Here is a 25,122-nt window from a genome sequence, read left to right as displayed (position 1 = left end):
GTTACCCTTGCCACGACATGTCAACCTTGAAAAACACAGAACCACCAAAGTAGTTAGAAAGAACAAGTCCTAATCAGGACAAGGAATACAATGCTCTAAGGGCTGTCACACAGAGTCATATGCAAAATTCCACACAGAGACGTGCTCTGGGACCACTATCTCAGGGGGAAATGCACCTTGAAGGGGATCTGTTTGAGAATTCCTTAAAGCCAAGTTCCCATGGGGAAAAGGTACATTTGGGAGTTCCATAAAACAAATTATCACATGTTATGCCCAGACCCATTTCCTCCTCTACAAAAATAAGAGGTTTGTACCAGTTGATCAGTAAGGTTTCTTCTAGCTCTACAATCCTTTATTCCCAGCACAGTGCTTTTCAAATATCAGAACCTCAACTATACTTTGATAGACCAACGCTGCTTAAGACCTTAAGATCTTAAGACATATAAAGGATCATCTCTCTTCATATACTGCTGTTCAGTCATTTTTTTTAAACCCTTACCTTCCATCTTGCAGTCAATACTGTGTATTGGCTCCAAGGCAGAAGAGCGGTAAGGGCTAGGCAATAGGGGTCAAGTGACTTGCCCAGGGTCACACAGCTGGGAAGTGTCTGAGGTCAGATTTGAACCCAGGACCTCCCATCTCTAGGCCTGGCTCTCAATCTACTGAGCTACCCAGCTTCCCCCTGTTCAGTCATTTTTGACTTGAATCAGACATATTGTGACTCCATTTGGGGTTTTCTTGACAGTTATACTGGAATTGTCTCTTCTCTTCTCTCACTCATTTTACAGATGAGGAAAATTAAGGTAAACAGGGTAAAGTGACTTGACAATTGTTAAGTGTCTGAGACTAGATTTAAACTTGGTAAGATGAGTCTTCCTGACTGTAGGCCTGGCACTCTATCCATTGGCCCACCTGGCTGCCTCCTTCATATACCAAAGAGGACCAAATGGAATTAATATCTCAAAAGACTTAATCAACAGCTCTTAAGTTTCTCTTACACTGAAGTTTTGATGCTTTAGGACCTGGATACTTTTAATTAAAATGTTTCACTCTGTAGAACCCAAATTTGGAACAAAAAATACAGAATTACACATAGAATAAAGTACTATAAATAAAAAATATAGAAGTATATACTATAAATATGAATTAATTATGTAAATCTATAACTGAATATGTATACATACACTTTTTTTTAAGTCCTTACCTTCTGACTCAGAATTAATACTAAGTATGGGTTCCAAGGCAGAAGAGCAGTAAAGACTAGGCAATTGGGGTTAAGTGACTTTCTCAGGGTCAAACAGGTAAGGAATTCCCATCTATATCACCCAAAATCTACTATTAGAGAACTACAGTCTCTTTGTGTATTGGACATTTAGATCAGTAGACTCAAACTTTTTTGACTATGCATTCCAAAGGTAAAAAAACACAACTCAGACATCCCTCCATATATGTAGACTTACCTAAGTTACATACATATGCTACTATGTCATTTGATACATTACAAAACTTACACAAAAAAGGAAATGTTAAAAAGATGAGATAATTGTGATAATATCTCATCTTAGAGTTAGTAAGTTGTTGCGAAGGTTTTTTTCAAAAGGAAATCGACACGATAAGACCTGCATTACAGAAAAAAAAATCATATTGACAGTCGAGGGGAAGATGAATTGGTTTAAGGAGAGACAAGTCAGGGAGAGCAATCAGGAGACCATTAAATAATCTGGTGAGAGATGAAAAAGAAAGGATGTGTGATTAGAAAAAAGGGAACAGATGTTGTGGAGAAAGATGCAGCGAGATTTCACAACTGATTGTAGATCTGGGGTAACAGATATTGAGGATGCTTGACATGGTACTATGGTGGGGGGCCTCAGTGACTTGAATGATGGCCGTACCTTTGAGAGTTTATAGATGCCTGCTCATTACAAGTGACTTGACTCACTCTTCTCCATCAAAAACAGAAAAGGATTTGTTGAATGGGAGTTAACTCACCAGTTCAATGCCTCGGAGCAGAAAGTCAGCTGAGGGACACCTGCTTGAGCTACAAGGTAATTGAGGAGGAAGGTTGTAGCTATTTGGGGGGTGGGTGTAAAGTGACCTGAATTTTTCCTGAAGCACCTGTTGGAATGGATTCCCAGGGTGAGATTAGGCTCTGAGAGGTCTCTGCCAGGGGGAAAAAAAAAAGATAGGTTAGGAGCTTGCATATCTTTGGAGGGGGGCAGAATGGGGAAGAATTTGGCATATAACAGATGAAGAAGTGTTGCCAACAAGACTCAGTTTGATTCATCTTCACAATTCCTGTTTGGTGATCACTGGCCCCTTGGGGTCATACTACTGCCCACTGTAGGCCTCTTCTCCTTTGGAGACCACTGCTCTAATAGAAAAATACTTTTGTTGAGTTGTTCTGAATGCCCTCCAATACGTCATGGGTACTTTTAAACAGTAAAAACAAAGCACCAAGAAATAAATCCTATAGTAAGTGTAAGAACCTTTTAAAATCTGACTCTCCAAACTGGGATGGACTTAATCTATATCTTACTGTGGATGCCAAAGTGGAATTGGTATTGGCAAAAGACTCTAGCAGATGAAAGATGTGATCTATAAACAATGAACAAAAATGGAAGAATGAGACAACAAAGGCTTCATTACCCAGAATGCTCTCAGATAGAGATTCCTTTATATAGCTAGAATGTGATTCCAGATCATATTAGGAGGCAGCCAGCAACCCAGGTAAGTGAATAAAATGTGCTTTTTCAAGGCTTATGTTGGACCCTGGGAAGAGAAATTCATTTTATTTTTCTTCCTTTAAATGTGATCTTTAGCAAGAGAACAATAATAAGTTTTAACCTCTGAGGATTTTTATTCAATCTGAGTTGACTTCATTGGGCACTCTTTAAAAAAAATCAATTTGAAAAAAAGATATATGCATATATAAAACAGTATCTTGCTTATCTCTGGAGGTGGCCACACACAAGTCATTCTTCAAACAATATTTCTGTGGCTGTATGTAATGTTCTCTTGGTTCTGCTTGTTTCACTCCTCATAATTTCATATAGGTCTTTCCATGTTTTTAAAAAAATTAACCTGCTCCTCATTTCTTACAGTGCAGTAGTATTCTATCAAAATCATATACCACAGCTTGTTTAGTCATTCCCTAATTGATAGACATCTCCTCAATTTAAACCCCTAGTCTTAGAATAGACTTGGATTTGTAAACTTTTTTTTTAAATCAGAAGGGAATTTAGGAATCATTGAACCCAGCCTTCTCTCCCCATTTTGCAGATGAGGAAACTGAGAGAGGGCTATAGAGCTTAAATAAAGTAATTTGAGGTTGCGTAGCTAGTTAGTGGAAAGAGCAGAACTAGATTCCAGCTCTCTGAGGTCTAGTCCATCTTTTTTTTTTTTCATTAGCTTGATTCCTTTTAGATAATGAGGAAGGAGAGACCTAGGGAAACTTATATCTTACCACTGTCAACTTGAAATCTGAAGGCCCCAATTTTGCCTGTCCCCTGAGAACTCACCCTGAAGGAAGTCCTAGACTCACTCATTTCAGGCTGAACAATAGACCTTAAAGTATTTGATGATCCCAGCTTAGGTGGGGCTAGCAGACCTAATTAAATGTTAGTCCTTTTAGTCTTAGAAGTTCCCCCATTATATCAGAGATTCCTTCTCAAGAAGGCCAACACCTGTGCAGGAACCATCCTTTTAGTATCCATTGTAGTAGACCACCCCCTGATACCCTAGCCTGTGGCTACAGCCTCTTTCCCAAGCCTGCATGCAAACTGTCAGTGTATGTTTGCTGCCCTGAGTTCCCCAAAGGATGTATAAGATTCCTGTGTTCTATTTTCTTTGGAAAATCTTCTAGAGAGTTGCTTCTCCCAGAGATATTGTCGCCAGAGCCCCCAGGGTTTTGACTGTGTAGTATTTGGAGCTTGGCTCTGTGTAGTGGACCTTCTCTTTCCTGATTGAAGACTTCGTTTTTCCTGACTACTTTAGTAGTTCTGTGTTTTTCCAAGTGGACACCATGCTTTTTGAAACATAATCTGGAAAGGAGGAAAACGTCACTATTGTCATTAGCACTGCAAGAAATCCACTCTCTCCACCCTGCTCAGACTTCTTTGAAACTCTTGCTAGGCACACCCCCAAAACAACCCCAAATTACCTTGCATCTATTTTGTAAATACCTATTTGTAAATATGTTTCTTTTGCTGATAGAATCTAGGTTCTTTGAGGACAGGAATTGTCTCATTTTTACCTTTGTGTCTTTAGCACTTAGCCCAGTGCTAGGCAGGTAGTAGGCACTTAATACAAGTTGTTGACTGATCATATGTATTCCCAAAACTCCATAAGATTTTATATATGTGTTTAATAGAATTTAATTAACAGAGTTTAAATTACTTTAATATGGTCATATGTTTAACACCATGTAGAAATACATATCATTGTCATAATTCCACAAAAGATGTTATATATATTTACTTGACAATTTTAATTACTTTAATAGTCATGTTTAACACCACAGAGAAACATATATATACATATATGTTTGTATAAACACATGTATCATACTCGAACATTAGAATTAGACTTTGGATTTTGGTTTCTTTTTCTTTTTTTTTGCCTGTGGTTTTCTCCTGCCACATCTAGTTTAACCACAAGAGGGAACCAACCAACAAATATTACCAGGTTTTGAGGTGCATTTTTTAAAAGCATTAGCAAAAAACCAAATAGGCATTATTTCCCTAGATTCCTCTCCCATACACCTTTTGTTCTTTCTCTATAGCTTTGAATCATTGTTTGCAGTGAAGTATTAGCCAACCCACTTGCTCCCCACAGTCACCAAAATGGAAGACATTTTGGCTTGGGCTGCCTTGTCCCAAGATAGATGATGTATTAGTTACCCTAAAGAAAAGTACATGCATTATTCAGTCTTGGAAGCTGCCATACAGCATGAAGAAACCTGATCTTATCCTTACCTTCTAGCATACTCCCAAACAAACTTTCCTTAAGAGGGTTCAGTAGCAGTTATAAAACTGTCCTTCTTGCATGTACCACCCACAAGGAAAAAACTCCAGCTGCTAGGATTTTGAGGGTACTGCTCTGTTTTCTCTTCTTTAAGATGGTCATGGAATAGAAACAAGCAGTTAAGCTTCTTGCCTGATTTGGGTACAACTTTGAGGCTGCCTATTCATTGGTTTCTAGAAGGAATAGGAGGTTTTTGCTTGTGTTTTTTGTCTAGGCCCAGAAGAACCAATAGCAAAAAAATGTTCGATCTCATTATTGAAGCTTGAGCTTTGTTTTCTCTCTGCTGCTCATGTAGATTGTGATTTGACAGATCCAGGACACGCCTATTTATTACTTGTGACTGGATGATCTGTCACAAAAGTAGGTGGGAGGGGAGGACAGAGCATTCTGGGAACTTGGGCATTTCTGGTTAGATAGAATTGTGGAGCGGCTAAATATCTCCAAGGACCAGCTAATGCAATCACCTCACTTCTCCCCCACCGCACCCCCATTCTCTTTCTCCCAGGCTTGACTTCATCTCACCCTTCTGCATACTTTAGGATATTACACAACCACTTTCCTTCACTTAACACTGGCAACTCTTAGGAAATTCCTTCAAAGACTTAATCCTGTTATTCGAGGCCATTTTTCTCTTGTTTTGCAAACCCCACCTTCTGGAGGAAGCCTTTCTTTCTCCTGGTTAGTTGCAATCCCCCAACCCCCCCACCAACTGTTAGTGCTTCCTCATCAGTTTTCTTGCCCTCTGCTCCATATATTTTATTTTTAAGATTACTATAAATAAATTTGGCTATAAATATATAAATCAGGGTCTGATACATTGTTTTATTGATTTTCCATATACGTTATAGGGATGTAGTTATTTACATATTATCTATCCCACTTGGGTTTGAGTTTCTTGAGGGTTGGGACTGTTTTGACCTTTTCTTTGTATTCCCCTTGCTTTCAGCACTGTGCCTGGCACAATTAGTGATTAATCAGTGTTTGTTGATTTGACTCTGGGAATGAAGAGCAGCTGGTCATTGACCCCTATCCTTATAACCTCCAAAATCACTGCCATTTCTGGTCTTCCAAATTCACTAAACCCTATGCCAGTGATGGTGAACCTATGCTACTGGTAAGCACTCTCTGTGGGCATGCATGCTGTTGCCTGCCAGAGTTTATTATTAGAAAGCGAAAGGAACTTGGGCAGAGCTGCTCCCTTCCCCCTCTCCACCATGTCTGACCACATTTTTTCACATCGCCCACCCCTCTGCCCAGCAGCCAATGGGAGTGCATAGCAGGTAAGGTGGGTGACTCACAGGTGGCAGAGCTGAAGGGGAGCAGAGCACTCAGGTCACTGCCCTTTACACTAGCTGAGGACATTCTTCACTTCACCCACCGCTCTGCCTAGCAGTCCAATGGGAGCCCTTCTTCCCTCCCCTGTATAGTGTAAGGGAGGGAGGGCAGGCATGGCACTCCATCTCTAAAAGGTTTGCCATCACTGCCCTATACCATTTAGCATTCCTCCTCACTTACCTTTTAAGAACCAACATCTGGGCAGTTTATAGAAAATTGTATGTTTTCATTTCTGTCCTTCCTAATCCTGCTTTTATATTCACAACCTGGAGTGCTTGGCACTGAGGGGGTTTACTTGGGGGAGTGGGGATGTGGAATTTGTTGAGCAGATCTGCAGATGTAGCACCTGGCCCCAGTCATTAGCACCTAATGCTAATTAGCAACATTAAAGGTTACTTACCATTTACTCTATAAGTTTCTAATTTGGAGTTATTTATGGTCATATTGTTTCCCCAATTAGAATGTAAGTCTCTTGAAGGCAAGGATTGGTTTTCCTTTTACTTTGTTCAGTCCCTGCCATATTGTAAAATTTTAAATGCTTTGGGGTTAATTCATTAGTTACAGGAAAATGAGAGATAACAACAGCAGAGATATCATATAATTTAAGTTCTGCCAAGTCCTTTTAGATATAACTCTCATTTAACCCTTTCAACAACAGTGTGAAGTTAGGTACTCCAAGATTTGTAGAAGAAGAAAGCTAGGCTCAGAGAGATTAAATTAAATTATCAGCTCATAGTCACGCTTTAAATATTAGTGGCATGATCTGAAGCCAAATTCTTCTAGATTCTAAATCCAGTATTCTGCTCGCTTTAACATGTAGAGATGGAGGAAAGACAAATATTATAAAAATGAAGAAATGAAATAAGAAAAAAATAAAAGGAAAGAAACCTTTATAAACCAGACCAGACCAGATAGAAATGTCACTCTACTAAAATCAGTATTGAATGGGAGGTGATGGGGGACGGTCTCTTAATTTTTGTTTTCCTGCTGCACAACTTAGAACTGTAATTCAGAAGTTTAGCTACTGTAACCTTTTCAGACTCCCTTCTAGACAATAGAGTAGGCTCTACCTTTAATAGTTTAAGGGCAATGTTAAGAAAAATTGTCAAGAATGTTCAAGGCTCACTAATCAAAGCAGTTCATCATTTATAATCATACAAACAGGATTTGAAACTGGAAGGAACTTTCAAGATTAAGTCTTCATTTTAGAGTCAAAATTGAGGCAAAGAAAGTTACATAGCCTATTAGTGAGTGACATGACACTGTAGAACTACCAACACTATGGCATTAGCTTCGAATGATATTTAAAAACTGTGTGCTTATTAATTTTTTTCATTTGCACGTAGAAACCTTTGAGTGATTTTCAAAGGAAAGATGATCAATTTTTACTGACCTCTCTGTTTTCTTCGTATTCTCCTTGTACCACTGTTGTTTGTATTTCTCCCAATTAGATTGTGAGCTCCTTGAGAAGCTGCTTCTGAATTAATTTTGTATTTGTAAAGCTTAACAAATAGTGCATAATTAATCTGGATGCTTTCTCTCACCTGGCTCCCTTATAACCAAGAATATATGTTTAAAAGGAAAGGATAGTTAACTAAGCTTGGGGTTTTGGTCTTGTGCCCATGGAAAAGAGAAAAGCAACTGGCTCATTTAAATAGATAACTGAATAAGATTTTGGCCTCGGATAGTGTTCTAACCAGTTAGGTCAGATGTTTTAGTGTTGAACAGTTCTTTAAACTTCTGATCAACCAGAATTATCTAAGTAGGTTGGGACCTTGTGGACACAAAGCATGTATGCAATTAAACATGAACTTCTAGTCTGATTAATATTTCCCATATCACCATAAACTACTAGGAAAATGCAGTCCTATTGTTGATGTAATTGACTTTGCACCAATGAAAACAATGGCTCCATATATCCATTAGACCAAATGTAAACTCCTCTGTTGACCTCTACCTTTAATTAAGTTCCACAAATGTTTATGACCCCTTATCGTATGCCAGGCAATGGGCTGGGTGCCAGGGATAAAAGGGTTTAAGCCAAACAGGCTCCCTTAAATAAAACTTTCTTTAGTAGTTTATATTCTTTAACACCTGAGTAGTATACTTACCCAGAAAGGTAACTAGAAAAGCTTATATTCTACTGTGTAATACACTTACACAGAAAAAGAAAAGAGTAATTAAAGGAAGGAGACAGTACCAAAACAGCTAATATGGCTAGAGAAGGCTTCTTGAAAGAGGTAGGGGCTGGATCTTGAAAAAGATAAGCAGTATGAGCACAGATAAAGAGGGAGCATATCCCAAGCCTAGGAGGGGCAGAAAATGGAATGAGACTAGGGAACATAGGAATAGTTCGGTTTAGAAGAAACATGGAATATGTAAAGAAGAGTAATGTGTAACAAAACTAGAAAGGTTTTGCCATTTATCCCCTCCCTAACCTATGTTCCCATTTCAGACACTGAAGTGGGACTCTTTGCTTTAATATTAGATATGGTAGAATTGTCCTTATAGTAATGATGTTGGGAGACCAAAAAAATACTTGTAATTTAGCATTTTGTGTTAAATGAAGACCCAGGAAATTGGCATATAAAATATGAAACTAGAACCTATGTGTTGTTTGTCCATGATGGGGAAAGGGACTGAATTTCACTGGTTGAAAGAACTCCTAGGTGATGAAATTCCCTGTCAATACAATACAATAGGGAACTAGTCAACACCTTCTCTGCATTTTACAGTTGTAGAGAGTTGCCTACAGCAAAAATGAGGAGTTAAATGAGTTGTCTGAGATCACACAGCCATAATATGTTAGAGGTGAGATTTGATTCACTTTTAAGGTGCTCTTAAGGCCAGCTCTCTAAGTTTCTTCAATGTCTAACCAAGCTCTAAGCAGGCCATAGTTCCTGCTTATGCCACCTTCATGGCTACTGGAACAAATTGTTCTCATCCAACTGTCCCTTATCTGGGTGTGGGTGGGTATGATAGGATGTTGGGGTCTTCACATGCCTGGGGTAGACAACCTCCTAACTCACCAAGGAGTCTGAGAGCCAATGACTACCTTTTGCCTGGTTTAGTCCACCTACTAGGGTTTACTGGGTATGGCTGCTGGGCATGCTATAGTTTCTTGGAGCCACAGGTGAGACTTGAGTGGCAGATAGGCAGATAAAAGGAGAAAAGCAACCCTGAAAGGGGCAAAGTGAGTCCTTCCTCTCTAGCAGTCTTCCCTGAACATCTGTACATCCTGAGTTATCTCCAGTCATCCTCACTTTTGTCTTGCCACTGGGCTTTGATGACTCTGGAAGAAAGAGTAAGGTCAATAACTTTGTACAACTCTGTCTCACTTAAATCTAATTTATGCTCTAGTTAAAAGACATCAACAGTGACAACAACAAGGACAACAGCCAACCAACCAAGGTCAGATCACTATCTACTCTGTCACTTGGCCCCCATGTTTGTTCATGAAAAAAGTCATTTGTTTAGCTTCTCACTTATATCTCCTCAAATATCTATGATTCCCATTAGCCTCTTGACCAGAAACTGGATCAGGGTAAAGGTATCTGAAGAAGCAAATCACTGTCAAGGGAAAGGCCAATTAGATCCAGTCAGTTTGTTTCAGGGTCTGTGACATAGAACATATGTGGAAATAAATTGAAAGCAAGACCTTTTATGTTTGTATCTCCAACAGCAGAGGTAAAGTAATATCTTTAAAGGCTTTGTTGATTCAGGTGACCTCCAGGACACTGGGGAAAGCTACTAAGAGCTTTATTGGATAGCAAAAGTGAGTTATAAGGGAAGATTTTTGTTGTTGCTGTTGTTTGTAGGATGGTAGATTGAAAATGGAGGAAATGGCAAATCTTTGAAAGAAGGAACAATTTAAAGGAACTTACTCTGGGTGTTATGAAGAGTGAATCAAACTTTCTTTGTCTATCAATCAGCAACTTTTAAATTAATCAAAAACTTAAACATCCCTAGTTAACACTAAGTAAGAGAGTTTGCAAGTCACTTACTAAAATGCATGACAACTCCAGAGGCCACTACCCTGCCCCTGGGCAGTGCTAGGCAAATTGAAAGACAGCAATTGGTTTGTGTAAAGTGGAGGAAGGGATGTGGAAAAGGACTATAAACAGTCCTGAACTTCCTGTCCAAGAGACTTTGGACCTTGATTCTTGGACTGCTTCTTGGAGGACTCCTCCTGAGTCTTCTCCTTTGAACTTTAGTCTTGGAGGACTTTGCCTTGGGACTTGGCCTTTGGTCTTCTTTGGAGTTTGTCTTGGGTGGGTGAGTAGCTGGCCTTCCTTTACTGGCTTCTGGAGAGATTGGTTCTGGAGATTCCTGCCTTGGCTTTGGAGGAGGCTGCATTGGTAGAACTCTAGCTGAAGACACCACCAGACATGGTGAAGCCCCTCTAGGGTTGAGCCTCCACTTCACCAGAGAAGGGCTAGTAGGCTTGTTAAAAGCTGTCTCTTAAAAAAAAAACAAACAAAAAAACCTGTCTTTTTAGCTACCTTTTCCCATTTTCACTCTCTCTACCTCTTTGTAAATAAAGCTACTTTATTATATATTCTATTATATATTCTACAAAAAGTCATTTTTTACTTAAGTTATAACATCTTTAAATCAGCGATCACAGTATTACTTTAGAACTTTAGAACTTTCATATTAGCATAAAAACCAATTTATATACTGACAGTATTGATAAAGAGGGAAGAAAATGGCAAACTACCCCAGTATTTTTGCCAAGAAAATCCCAAATGGGGTCATGAAGAGTTGGACATAACTGAAAAATGACTCAACAACAACAACAGAAAAGAAACTCCCTCCTAACTCTAACCCAGTTTAATATAACTATGATTAGAAATCAGGAATCTGGGCAGCTTCCCAGGCTGCATTGTGCAATAGATTGCAGCAAGGGACCTTTTTAAATATAAGACAGCTTCAAAGACTTTTTAAGGCTTAAATTTTATACTAAGACTTTTGGGATACCCTGATTTACTTTTTTGGTAGATGTGCATATTTTTAACAAAAAAATCCACAATTTCATTCTGTAAAGGTGTTTAGATAGTTGCCCATATTAGAGTTGGAGGCCCAAGGTCTCAGGTAGATTAGATAGTGACACCTATGGAATACAGTTTTAAAAAATGACATAGTGGAAGAATTTTCTTAAAGGTCCAGCATTCACAGATGTCTTGTTCAGGCTTTGGAGCATGGCTGCCAATCTGAGTACTTGAAATTCAGGCTTTTGTTCTCTTGCTCCTTCAGTGTTTCAGGGAAAATTTCCCCAAAGAAAAAGGTTGTGGACCTGGTATACATCTCTAAATTTCCAGCCACCCACTTCAGAATTCTCCCATGTTCTGCCTTTAGCACACATGCAAAACACTGCTAAGAAAACTTGCATCAAAGAAAACAATAAAAATGTGTTCTCTAAGTTTAGAGTTGCCACATCTGAGGTTGGAGTGTTTGGGACAATTATATGACCTGGTGCGGTTAAATGAGAAGAAGAAATTGTATGTTACAAATAGTTATTGGCAGTGTCTGGATTCATTATATGCTACAATTGAAAAATTAAACAACAATGTAAGTCGAAACAATAACCACAAAACAATTTAAATTGAATGTTGCAAGATTACAAAGAATAAGCATGATCCCAAAGAAGAGATGTGAGAAGACAACTCCTCAGACTCCTTTGCAGAAAGGAGAGGTCTATGAGTATGAAACATTACATAAATGGACTGGAATCTGAAAGACCTGAATTCAAATCCAGCCTTACGCACCTGGATAAGTTACTTTATAACTACTTAAGTTTTCTCAATTGTAAAATGAGAATAATAAAAGCACTTACCTCCCAAGGTTGCTGTAATGATCCAATGAAATAATATTTGTAAATCTCCTTAATATTTATTTATTTCCTTCTTTGTTATATGGAATGGTTCTTTGGGGAGAGACAGAGGAAGGGATATAGAGGAAACAAAGCCCAACAATTTTTTTTAATCAATCAAACATTTATTCATATTTTTTGTAGGAGATAGCTGGTGATTTTAAGCAATAACTGTGATTTTCATGTCTATCTCACCTATGTAATTCTTGTCTCTTATCTTCTATGAATCAAAAGAGTTTTCTCCAACATGCTACAAGCTTTCTTTTAGGTCTTTAATGGCTGTGAAATACTCTATCTGTTGTCTCTCATTCTTGCTCCATGAGTAGCCCCTTTCTTTTACAGCCTGACATATCCATGATTATGCCATTTAGGTCACTAATTCCATCAAGTCATCATGGATAACATTCTACAATGAACTTAGATCTACTACATAGTTCTCCATTGCTCTTTGGGTAGCCTGTGATTTGGGGTATTTGAAGAATGGGGCATCCCATGATTTATAGCCATACAAAACTGCTGAGAGAATACTGGTGGTGAAAAAAATTGTCCTTGGCAACAGAGACGTAGCTTATAACCATTGAAAGTACTAAACTGCTGTGAACTGATCCAACCATTTTGGAGGGCAATTTGGAACTATGCCCAAAGGGCGACAAAAGAATATCTACCCTTTGACCCAGCCATAGCACTGCTGGGTCTGTACCCCAAAGAGATAATGGACACAAAGACTTGTACAAAAATATTCATAGCTGCGCTCTTTGTGGTGGCCCAAAACTGGAAAACGAGGGGATGCCCATCAATTGGGGAATGGCTGAACAAACTGTGGTATATGTTGGTGATGGAATACTATTGTGCTAAAAGGAATAATAAAGTGGAGAAGTTCCATGGAGACTGGAACAACCTCCAGGAAGTGATGCAGAGCGAGAGGAGCAGAACCAGGAGAACATTGTACACAGAGACTAATACACTGTGGTATAATCGAACGTAATGGACTTCTCCATTAGTGGCGGTGTAATGTCCCTGAACAACTTGCAGGGATCCAGGAGAAAAAAACACCATTCATAAGCAAAGGATAAACTATGGGAGTGGAAACACCGAGAAAAAGCAACTGCCTGAATACAGAGGTTGAGGGGACATGACAGAGGATAGACTCTAAATGAACACTCTAATGCAAATACTATCAACAAAGCAATGGGTTCAAATCAAGAAAACATCTAATGCCCAGTGGACTTACGCGTCGGCTATGGGGGGTGGGGGGGGGGAGGAAAAGAAAATGATCTATGTCTTTAACAAATAATGCTTGGAAATGATCAAATAAAATATATTTAAAAAAAAAAAAGAATACTAAACTGTTTCCTAACTATAATTTCTTTCTTCCTTTTGGTATCATTACTTTGCAAATGTTAATGATGCCTAGAGATACTAGACTACATGTACATAACACCAAGAAAGGTTCTTTCAGTTCCTGCTATTTATTTCCTAATATTAAATTATTATTTATTTTTATTAATGTATAAACTGGAAACAGCTCTTGATTGACTGGTTAAAGGAAAACACTTCTCTCTTTGATTGGTTTCAGGTATTCTGCTGAGTTCAACCAACTTGATTCTGAGTACAGATAACAGGGTTTGGGTCATTGACTGTTACCTTTGATTTGAAAAACAAAACAAAAAACAAATAAATATATTTCTTTTTATTAAATATATATTTATGAGTGATGATGTAATGGCCACTGACCAACTGATCAGTCTTGGACTTTAGTGTACCACTCTGTCAAAGTTGCCAATGAACAGCAAAGTGGCTCAGTATATTGAGAGCCAGGCCTAGAGAAGAAGGTCTTAGGTTCAAATTTGAACTCAGAAATTTCCTAACTGTGTGACCCTGGACCAGTCACTTTACACTATTGCCTAACCCTTAGCATGCTTCTGCCTTGGAACCAATACACAGAATTGATTCTAATACAGAGGGTAAGGTTTTTTTTTTTTTTTAAGTTACCAATGAAAATCACCCCCACCCTGCTTTTTTTAGAGCAATCTGGAATTATGCCCAAAGAGTTATAAAACTATGTGTACTCTTTGACCCAGCAATATCACTATTGGATGTATTTCCCAAGGTAATTAGGGGAAAAAGGAAAAGAATCTGTATTCTAAAATATTTATGGCACTTCTCTTTGTGGTGGCAAAGAATTGGAAGTTGAGGAGATGCTTATCAATTAGGGAATGACTGAATAAACTGTGGTATATGATTGTGATAGAAGATTACTATGCTGTAAGAAATGATGAGCAGGTTGTTTAGAAAAACATGGAAGACTTGCATGAAATGATGCAGAGTGAAAGAAGCAGAACCTAGAGAACATTGTACATAGTAAAAGCAATATTATTTAAAGAGTAACTGTAAATGACTAAGTTATTCTGAATAATACGAACATTTCAATCAAATATAAAGATTTATGTAGAAAAATGCTATCCACCTCCAGAAAAAGAACTAGTATATGAAAATATGGTGTGTCTGGTTCCACATATCAAATGTTAAAAGAGAAAGAAGGAGATAAACTCAGAACTCAAAGTGTAATAAACAAATACAAAGAAAATTCCTTTCTATTTCTTAATCTTATATCCCTTATCTCTGACTATTTGGCAATTTATTCACAATTTAGATGCTAGCTGGTTAGGGTAGAGCTTAAAGGACTCAGTCTCAAGACTTTAATCCCTAATGGTAGAATTTCAAGCACCAGGAAAGACTGGCAAGAGGTTTTTTTGGAGGGAGTGGGGAAGGGCAGAGTCTGGTTGTTGTTTCTCAAATAATTTAAGGAAAGTACATCTGGTACTCTTTAGGAACATTGTAGGAAGAATGATATTAAGCTGGGGATAGCTAGGTGGTGCAGCAGATAGAGTGCTGGTCCTTGGAGGCAGAAAGAGACTTATCTTCCAGAGTTCAAGTCTGGCTTCAGACACTAGCTATGTGACCCTGGGCAACTGTTTGCCTCAGTTACCTCATCTTTTAAATTGACTAGAGAAGGCAATGGCAAACCACTCTAATATCTTTGCATGCTAAGAAAAACCCAAATGGAGTCATGAAGGGTCAAACATGATTGAAAAAAATTATTAAACAATGTTAAGTTGAAGAAGAAAGAATAAAGGGAATTGTATAATTAAGGGTTATGCCAAATGAGGATCAGTTGAAGGACCTGGGGATGCTCAGTCTAGAGAAGATGCATGAGAAATGATAGATGTGTTCAAAGATTTAAAGTTTGCATTTAGAAGGTGGATTAGCTTTGTTCTATTTGGCCTGAAGGTAAAACTGAGACAGATGGGCAAAAGCTGAAGAGAGGTAATAAAAGGCTAAAGGTAAGGACAGAACTTTTTAACAATTAAAGAGATCCAAAAGTGGATCTTTTAGACATCTTAATGGGTTCGAGTCAAGAACACATGTGATAACCAGTGGAATCATGCATCGGCTATGGGAGAGGGAAAGGTGGTGGGAGAGGGGGCGGGGAGGAAAAGAAAATGATCTTTGTTTCCAGTGAATAATGTTTGGAAATGACCAAATAAAATAATGTTTAAAATTTTAAAAAAAATCTTAAATTTCCATATAAGTTTTCTAAAGTTATATGATCCATATTGTGTCCTTCCCTTCTTCCCTCTTCCCTTCTGGAGCTGACAAGTGATTTAATCTGGGTTACGTGGGTATTATCATGCAAAACATTCCCATATTCATTTTATAAGTAAATAATCTTATTAAAAACAAAACCCCCAAACATGTGCCCAAATAAACAAGTAATAAATCATATATTTTCATCTGAATTTCTACTACAATAGCATTTTCTTTGGAGATGGTTAGCATTCTTTTTTACAAATCCCTCAGAGTTGTCCTGGATCATTGTTTTGCTATTAGTAGCAAAGTCTATCACATTCGATCATTCCACTGTATTGCAGTTACTGTGTATAATGTTCTCCTGGTTCTGCTTATTCCACTCTGAATCAGTTCATGGAGGTCTTTGGACATATTTTTATTAGAGATTTTCAAGCAAGAACTAGATGACTACCTGTTGGGTATTTTATAGTAGAGGGGATTATTTGGGAGGGAATGGTAGATGGCCTCAAAGGTGTTTTCCAACTCAGATATTCTGTGATTTGGATGATTCTAACTTCCTGTGGTCCAGGCAATGCTATTTCCTATTGTAGAGAAATGTGTTTGGTCACCACATTCCTTTCCAGAGACAGGTGATTTTGTTGTGGGGTACTAAAGTTGAACCCCCCGGGGTTTGGGAAGGAATCCTTTTGCAAGAATGCAAGACTCCAAAACTTAGCTTAAAAATAAAAGGAGAAATTTATTAATTTAGAAAGTAATGTTGAGAATGTCCAGGAGGATAGTATAGGTGGAACAGTAAGATGAAAGGCTGCTCCCAGAATCCATCAATTCTGGGGATTATATAATCTTTACAACAATGAGGGTATGATTCTAGAGTGGTAAACACTCAAGCATTCGGTGGGGGGTTTTGGTCATCTGACCGGAGTCTGCCTGAAGACCCTCATAGTTTAGGGGTCAGATGGATGTCTGAGATATAGCCTGATGGTATCCAGGTGTAGCCTGGAGGTGCATCTCTATGTGGATCTCAAATCTAAAGGACAGTTCAAGGATGATAATTCTCTCAGGGTCTTATAGAAGTTATCAGATGTTCTTGGGTTAGGAGTCACAAGGACAGACGGGAACAAAGGAATTTCCCTGCTTACAGTTTGCCTGAGTTTGGGGGTACGATGCCCATGCCAATTTGACAACAACTGGGAACTGCTGTACAGCTGGCTTGTGGTTCTTTGGCTGATAAATGATGAGTTTTGGAATTCTGGTTTGTAAAGTTGTTTTTCAATGGCCTTAAATGTGAGCCTTGGCCCAATGCCCGTCCCTTTTTGTCATGACCCACCTTGTTCCGCTGAAAAGCTAACAGCCTTATTTTATAGAATATAACTTATGCTGGTTTTATATTTATGAGCAACAAATATCCTTTAGCTGACAGCTTATTATTTGGAGATAAACAGCAGGAACTGACAGAAATTGAAAGATTTGTTAGCTGCCTGAAAATCTATAAATAAAACTAAGACGTATTTGTGTTCTATTGTTTTTAAACATTTGTTTTTGCTAGAATAAGGATAATGGATGTTCAAGTGACTGCTGACACTTCCTCCAAGATATGTAATATTAGAGAGCGGATGAAGGAGAAAAGACGTGGATCATTGAAGACTGCAAAACAGAATGCTTCTCTTGCATCCAAAATAAAAAATAAAATAATAAGTAAGTTTTGCTTCATTTAAATAGTGCTATTATTCTTTATTTTAAGGGATGGATCTGTGGGGGGGGGGGGGGGAGTGGTGAAAGAAACAAAAAGATTTCAGTTGGCTCAGTGGAAAGAAAGCCAGGTCTGGAGACAGAAAGTCTTGAGTTCAAATTTGGCCTCAGACATGTGTAACTGTATGACTCTGGGCAAGTCACTTAACCCCCATTGCCTAACCCGTATCACTCTTTTGCCTTAGAACCAATACATAGTACTGATTCAATGATGGAAGGCAAGGTTTAAAAAAAAAGATATCAGCAAAAATTTTCAAAATATATAGTAGATAATGATAGCTACCAATGTTCTTCCATCATTAAAGTTAGAAAGAATTATTACATGTGAAATACTTTAAAGACTGCATTTATATAGTAGTTTTGTAGTTTTCAAAATTTATTTGACTCTCCAAATAAAGTGATTTTTAATTTTATTTTAAAGTTCAAACACATTTGGATTGATCCATTCAAATGAAAGGACTGGACTTATTAACCTCTGAGGCCCATTCCAATATTAATCTATGAATTTAGGGTAGAATTCCCATTCAACAGAGTCAATTTAGGATACTACCATTGCTCACAATTCTTTAAAATTCTTCTTTTGGAATTGCCTTAAGAACTTAGAAAACATTCTTATTAATGCCCATTATTGGGCAACTGGGTAGTGCAGTGGAAAGAGCGTGAGCATGGAGTCTGAAGTCAGGAAGGCTCATCTTCCCAAGTTCAAATCTGGCCTCAGACACTAGCTGTGTGACCCTGGGGAACTCACTTAGTCATGTTTGCTTCAATCTCCTCATCTGTAAAATGAGTTGGAGAAGGAAATGGCAAACCATTCCACCATCTTTGCCAAGAAAACCCTAAACATGGTCACAGCTGAAACAATTCCATAGCAACAGATCTTAATGTTCCACAGGTGGATTTCCCTTTCAGAAAGAAGTCATTTGGGACTAAGTCTGATTAGTAAAGTTGGTGATAAAGCCAAGAAATATTGCTTTTGGTTAAAAATGAGACATATTTCAAATTTGGCCTCAGATACTTCCTAGCTATGTGGCCCTGGGCAAGACATTTAACCCCAACTGCTTAGTCCTTATAACTCTTCTACACTTGGAATTGATTATGTCAATTCTAACACAGAAGGTAAGGGGTTTTATTTTTTTTTAATGAGACATGCTGATGATTTGATGGCTTTTTCTTAGATGTCTCTTAGGGAAATTCTATAAATGCAGTGTAGATAGAATGGGAAAAAAAATACAAGTTCAGGGCAGATAGAGAGCTGAGTCTGGAGACAGGAGATCCTGGGTTCAATTTGTCCTCAGACACTTCCTAGTGTGACCCTGGGCAAATCCCTTAACCTCAATTGCCTCAAGTTTTACTGCTCTTCTGCTACGGAACCAACCCTTAGTATTGATTCTAAGACAAAATATACAGGTTTAAAAAAATACAAGTTCAAAATTCCAGTAGGTATGTTTATCAAGCAATGTAGCTGACTTAAAATTCCTTGTTCAGACTTCTTTGAGTGAATTGCTGTATTTTTTATTATGAAAGCAGCCACCTTTTTGGCAAGGCTAGACTGACTTCTTTTAAGGTGGCACAAATTACGTAAGGCCTTAGGAGTAGAATGGCAAAGATGAAAGGACAGAATTAGAATAGTATCTCCTGATCCTTTGCTGGTTAACATGTTGTTGACTTATTGGTGGAGGAAGTTTTAGGGCTAGGAGGATAAATAGAACTTTGCATTGGAAGCTAGACGCCTAGCATGACCTGTGATTCTATTTCACCATCTGACTAGCAACTAATTGGCAGCTAGATGATGAAATGGATAGAATACCAGACCTGGGTTCAGGAACATGTGGGTTCAAATCTAGTCTTTGACACTTAGCTGTGTGACCCTGGGCAAATCACTTCACCTTTGTCTACCTTAGTTTCCTCATTTGTAAAATGGGAATAATAATAGCACCTGACTCCCAGGTTACTTTAAGGATCAATTGAGATAATATTTATAATGTGCCTTGCAAACCTTAAAACTCTATATAAATGGAGTAGTTATCATCATCATCTAGTTAAATTTAGCAGAGGGATCATGGAATACCTTATTGGTTGCATTAGGCATGTCCATATGTGTTTGTATAGTCTCTGGGGGTGAATATTAGCACGTCCTTAAAGAGATATAATTTTTTGTCTAGACTGCTTACTTTGCAAAGCAAAGTTTAATCACTTAAGATAATAATTGTCCTTTAAAACTAATATTTCTGAAAGTTAATGTACCCTTATTATCGAAAGTAAGAATTTCATTAAAGTGATTTGTTTTTTAAAATGGTCCCCAGTTGATTAAATAAATTAAATCTAATTTCTAGCAGATGATTAATCTTTGAGGTTAATAATCTCTTTAGACTATTATTATCTCTTTGGGTATTCAGAGAACATGTTTCTGATGATACCAAATAAAAAACAACTTCCTTTAAAATGATTGTGGCTTTCATTCCTTCTGGAAATGTCATGCCTTGATTAAACTATAGCTAGTGAATTTAACCTTCTGTGTTACTTCATTCTCCTAGTCTTTATATCTACACTAGCAAGTCATAAATTATTTATGACCACGTTCCTAAAGGTTGATGGTGTGAAGAAAGTTATTTGTAAAGAGCAAATGCTCTACTGTGAATCCCATGAATTTTTGTATGGCCTAAGAATTTTTTTTTTAAACCCTTACCTTCTGCCAATACTGTGTATTGGCTCCAAGGCAGAAGAGTGGTAAGGGCTAGGCAATGGGGGTCAAGTGACTTGCCCAGGGTCACACAGCTGGGAAGTATCTGAGGCCAGATTTGAACCTAGGACCTCCTGTCTCTAGGCCAGGCTCTCAATCCACTGAGCTACCCAGCTGCCCCCTGGGCTAAGAATTTAAGATGAATCAACTCCCTATTTGTGTGTGTGTGTGTGTTTGGTTAGAAAAAGGTTTCTGGATCTGTTATTTCATCTATGTAGGGAACACAGCATGGAAAGAAGCTCCATCTGTAGATTAGCAACTTGTCTATAACTTAGAGTCTTAAAGAATTGCCTGAGATCCTAAAAGGTCCAATTTCTTCCCATGGTCACTCAACTAGTTCATGCCAGAAGCAAGAGATGAACCCAGATTTTCCTCACTCTCCTCTGTTTTGTTCTACTTCTTCAATATAAGCCAAAAAATGGTCTCTAGAGAAAATCAAGGAATTTAACTAAGAGAGTTGTTTTCCTCCTTCCCCTCTCTTTTTTCACAATTCTTTATTAGTCAACAAACATTTATTAGGCATCTAGCCCTGGATATACCAAAATAGGATCCCTGCCTTCAAGAAGCTTACTTTCTAATGAGTGAGACAACCTGCAAATATTTATGTACACACATGATTTATAAAGGGTAAATGAAAGATAATTTTAGAGGGAAGATACTAATAATGGGGGAGACTGAGAAAGACCTGTTGGTGAAGGAAGGATAAGCTGATTCTTTAAGGAGGCCAGAAAGATAATAGAGGCAAGGAATGTTTTTTTATTTTTTTAAGTGAGTCTTAATGAAAGACATAAAGCCAATTCTGTTGACACTTCATAGAACTCATTGTCAATCAGAACCACTCTTTGTGGATCTTATGTTAGACTGAATGGTTAAAGGGTTCCCTGAATATAATGCTAGATTTTGAAAATAGTATTTTTAAAAGGTATATGGAAGCAATTTCCATGAATTTTTAGCCTGTACTAGCGAAGTAGTTATAATGTAAAGGCCATGAGAATCTTTAACCCAAAAAATTATTCTGGTGTTGAACAAGAGAGCATATTTTTACTATTATATGTAGAAGACAGATAACGTAGATATATAAAGAGTGGGCATGATGTGGAAGGTAAGTGAATAAGAGGCAGGTGGCTAAGAAAGAGTAATAACAGTGGTGGACATGTGTGGGTACAAGGCTGCTGTTTGGAGATGGTCTCCTCTACCCCTTGGGAACATTCTTCATCCTCCAGTTTAGACTGAAAACTGTGCTTTAGCTAGTGTGGGTAATTCTGGCCTAACCCATATCTATCGACCTTTTTATCTAAATGAGCGTAGTAGAAAAAATCTCTAGGAAGAAGAAGTAGAACTCCTTTGCTAAAATATTTTGGTTTTGTGTGTGTTTGTCACCTGGTCTGCAGACAACTCTTCTATCATTAAGGTGTCTTTGAAACAAAACAACAGAGCCTTGGCCCTTGCCCTAAGTTCTGAGAAGATGCTCAGTCAGAAGCTTATAGAAGACAGGAAGCTTCTGATGAAAGAAATAGAGGTATGGATGTTTAAGAATGCCAGGCTCCGGAGAACCATCTCTTACATGGTAGGAAATCAAGAAGTCTTTCCCCTTGTGTTTTGTTTGATTCCTGGAACTTAAGCAATATACAATATGGGGGCATCCAACTTTTCTCTTGGGAAATAATAATAATTAAGGGCTATAATCAGACTAGAGAGTCAGCCTTAGCATCAGGAACACCTGGACTCATCTTCTTTGTACATATGTGTAAATCATCCCCCCAGTGCTCTAGTCATTTCTTCAAGAATACATATATATGAGAGAGAAAGAGATACACACATATGTGTGTAAAAATGAATAAAATACACATAACATGTACAAATAGGCATTCACACATGCATATGATGTCCATGATATATGTATACACATAATGTATATAGTTATATATATATATATAAAGCATGGATACATTTGTATATACTATATTAACATCTATATATAAGGGTCAGTGAGAATTTCTGAGTATTCCTGAGTTCTCAGTGAGAGGCTCTATCCATCCAGTCTCCTGCATTTTGCATTTCTTTTGTTCTTAGGAATTCCAAAGAATGTGTCCCCTTTAAGTAATTTCGTTAATAAATCCAGGGGAAGAAGGTTCTTTTCCTGTGTAGTGTTCCCCATCAAGTGAGGATGGGGAGGGGTGGATAGTTTGATGGACTATCTCATAATTAGCAATAAGAGATGTCTTGGGATGTTTGGGGTGGGTGGGTAGGGCTGAATAATGAGCTCCTAAAGGTGTATTTACTGATCTGTGAGGTGACTAAGCTTCAGGGTCATGGAGAGGGCCATTGACCAATGTCACTTTATTGGTTATGATGCCAAACTAATTAATAAACCAATATAATCAATAAACTGATATTCTTACCCCAAATCAGTCTCTTGAGATCATTTTAACCATAACATGCATTTTGAAGTATACATATGCATGCAGTAATATAGGTATGTTAATATACACTTCATATACTTACACAATACACAGAAACTGCATATTAATACATAAAGTATGTACATACCACCCACAATACCTCCACACCTACATGTATACAACATTATACACACACTCATGCATACACATATATGTATGTAATTTTGAGGCCAGATCTCCCTATCTGACTAAAAATGCCACAGTTATTCATAAGCCCTGAACCCAGTGTGGATAGCCCAGAGGCTCCTTTTTCAACTTGGGCAACTTCACTCCCCCTTAGCAGCCTGATGACCCCAGAATTCTGTGTGCTCTGGTACTGGAGCTGCTGTTTAAGCCTTTGCCTTCAATGACTTCATATCCATATGACAACCGAAGATCTAAAACTTGATAATGTAGTCAGGAGCACCCATGCCATGGATTTCTTTCTTTCTTGTGTGTGTGTGTGTGTGTGTGTGTGGTTAAATTCACCAGAAGAACTCATATGGCAATTAAATAGAACTATTTAGGAAGCTTTTTCAGGGTACAATGTAGCTAGACCAGCTAGGTCACTGAATACTCACTGTATACTAAGGGCTGCAGGGATAGAGGCATGAGTCCTGGTTTTGGAGTCAGAGAATGTAGAGAAAGCAGAGTTTGGTGTCAATTTAAATGTTATTGTGATCCTGGATCAGTTCCAGAATCTCAAAGAAGGACATGATCTGCTGTAGTCAAGAAAACTCTTTGTCATTTTCCATTTTAAGTACCTCAGAGATGAGTCATACATGGATGGAAGCGAAATCTTCCAGGCTTCTATGTGGTCTCCAGGAGGGACACTGGGAATGATCCCTGGGGGTAGGGGAAGAGAAGACCCCTACCACAAAAAGATTAAGAGTGCTGGTCTTTAAGATCTGAACTTATGGCAGTTGCGATCTTGACCTAGTCCCTCACTGACTTGGCTTTCAAGATAAATCAATGTAGAGTTTACTATATGGTTATATTTTATATAAGAAATTTTTATCACCAGTAATTTTTCAATGGGATTAATCCATTCTCTTCTTTTATGCAGAATAAAATCCTCATAGAATTGGAAGCATATACAAGTGCCAAATTCCAGTGTGCAATTAGAGAGAGTGATCCTTTTACGGTAAGTGCTTATTGTCTGAGCATCACCCAAGGGAACTGTGCTTAGAAATCCATTACTTGTTTGTAATATATTCCAATATACAGTGCTCTGCTGTATGAGACATTAGATTATACTGTGGGCCAGATTGTCTCTTTCTTCTGGGGATACAGGGCATCTCTCTATTACAACATAGAAAATCTTTTTCATGTGTAATATCCTTGCCCATTCTCTTCTTAACCTCTTGTTTCTTGGTACTGTTGCTTATAATATTACCACACCCAAGATGGACCCTCTTTCTCTACCTGACCAACTCCTTTCTTTGAAGGTTCTCCCTTCTTTTTTTTTTTCCTTCAAGGCTCAATTGCAACCTCCTCTATGAAACCTTCTCTGGTTTAAAGGTCATAAATTTAGAACCAGAAAGGACCTTTAAGGCTGTTTAATTTAATCCCTCCATTTTATAGATGAGGATCCAAGTCCCAGAGAACTTGGATTCACATAAAAATCATACGGCAGATTGGCAATTCAATTTGAGGTCATCTGACTTCAAATCTTCCAGCTGAAGTGATCTCTCCTTGAAATTTCTGGATTTCTCATTTCTACTTATATGACTATCCTCTGTATCACAGTTCTTTAAATATTTACTCTCCTTAGATTGTAAGCTCCTTAAGAAGTGAGCCTGTCATGTGTCTTTGTATTCCTAGCATATATATCTTATATATGGTAGAAATTAATGAATGTCTATCGAATTGAATTGTCCCAATTGTTATACTTAGTTATCAGTCTCCATGACCAGGGGCTTGCCCAGTCTTTAAACCAGGGGTTCTTGACCATTTTTGTGTTATGGAAACCTTTGGCAGTCAGTCTGCTAAAGCCAACAGACCTCTTCTCAGAATAATTTTTAAAATAATATTTCCCCACTCTATTACATATAAAAACAATGTTTTTAACAGTCATTTAAAAAAAGTTTTGAGTTCCAAATTCTCTCCCTTCTTCTAACCCTCTGGTCTCCCCCTTTGCTGAAATGGTAAGCAATATGATATATATTTTAATGTGTAATCATGTAAAACATTTTTGAGAAAAATATTTTAAAGACATAAAATACATAGAATCACAAAGAAAATAAATTATATTAAAGTGCATCTATCAAAAGGCAGTAATTAATTAATTTTAACCCTTACCTTCTGTCTTAAAATTGATGCTAAATATTGGTTCTAAGATGGAAGTGCAGTAAGGGCTGGGCCACTGTAAT

General features: G+C 37.9%; 1 protein-coding gene across 2 annotated transcripts in view; it reads left to right on the top strand.

Moving 5' to 3' along the window:
- The first annotated feature begins 2,121 nt into the window (after window positions 1–2,121).
- The window catches only part of LOC103094375 (shugoshin 2-like), a 54,881-nt gene continuing 31,880 nt past the window's right edge, over window positions 2,122–25,122 (top strand). For both annotated transcript variants that reach the window (XM_056806995.1, XM_056806994.1), the window contains exons 1-4: window positions 2,122–2,727; window positions 17,367–17,515; window positions 21,701–21,828; window positions 23,817–23,894. In XM_056806995.1, the coding sequence (XP_056662973.1) occupies window positions 17,377–17,515; window positions 21,701–21,828; window positions 23,817–23,894 (345 nt within the window). In that variant the 5' untranslated portion in view covers window positions 2,122–2,727; window positions 17,367–17,376. The remainder of the gene's footprint in view (window positions 2,728–17,366; window positions 17,516–21,700; window positions 21,829–23,816; window positions 23,895–25,122) is intronic.

The sequence above is a fragment of the Monodelphis domestica genome, chromosome 8, assembly GCF_027887165.1.
Source record: "Monodelphis domestica isolate mMonDom1 chromosome 8, mMonDom1.pri, whole genome shotgun sequence".
NCBI lineage: Eukaryota > Metazoa > Chordata > Mammalia > Didelphimorphia > Didelphidae > Monodelphis > Monodelphis domestica.
This window is presented reverse-complemented; position numbering and strand designations above follow the sequence as displayed.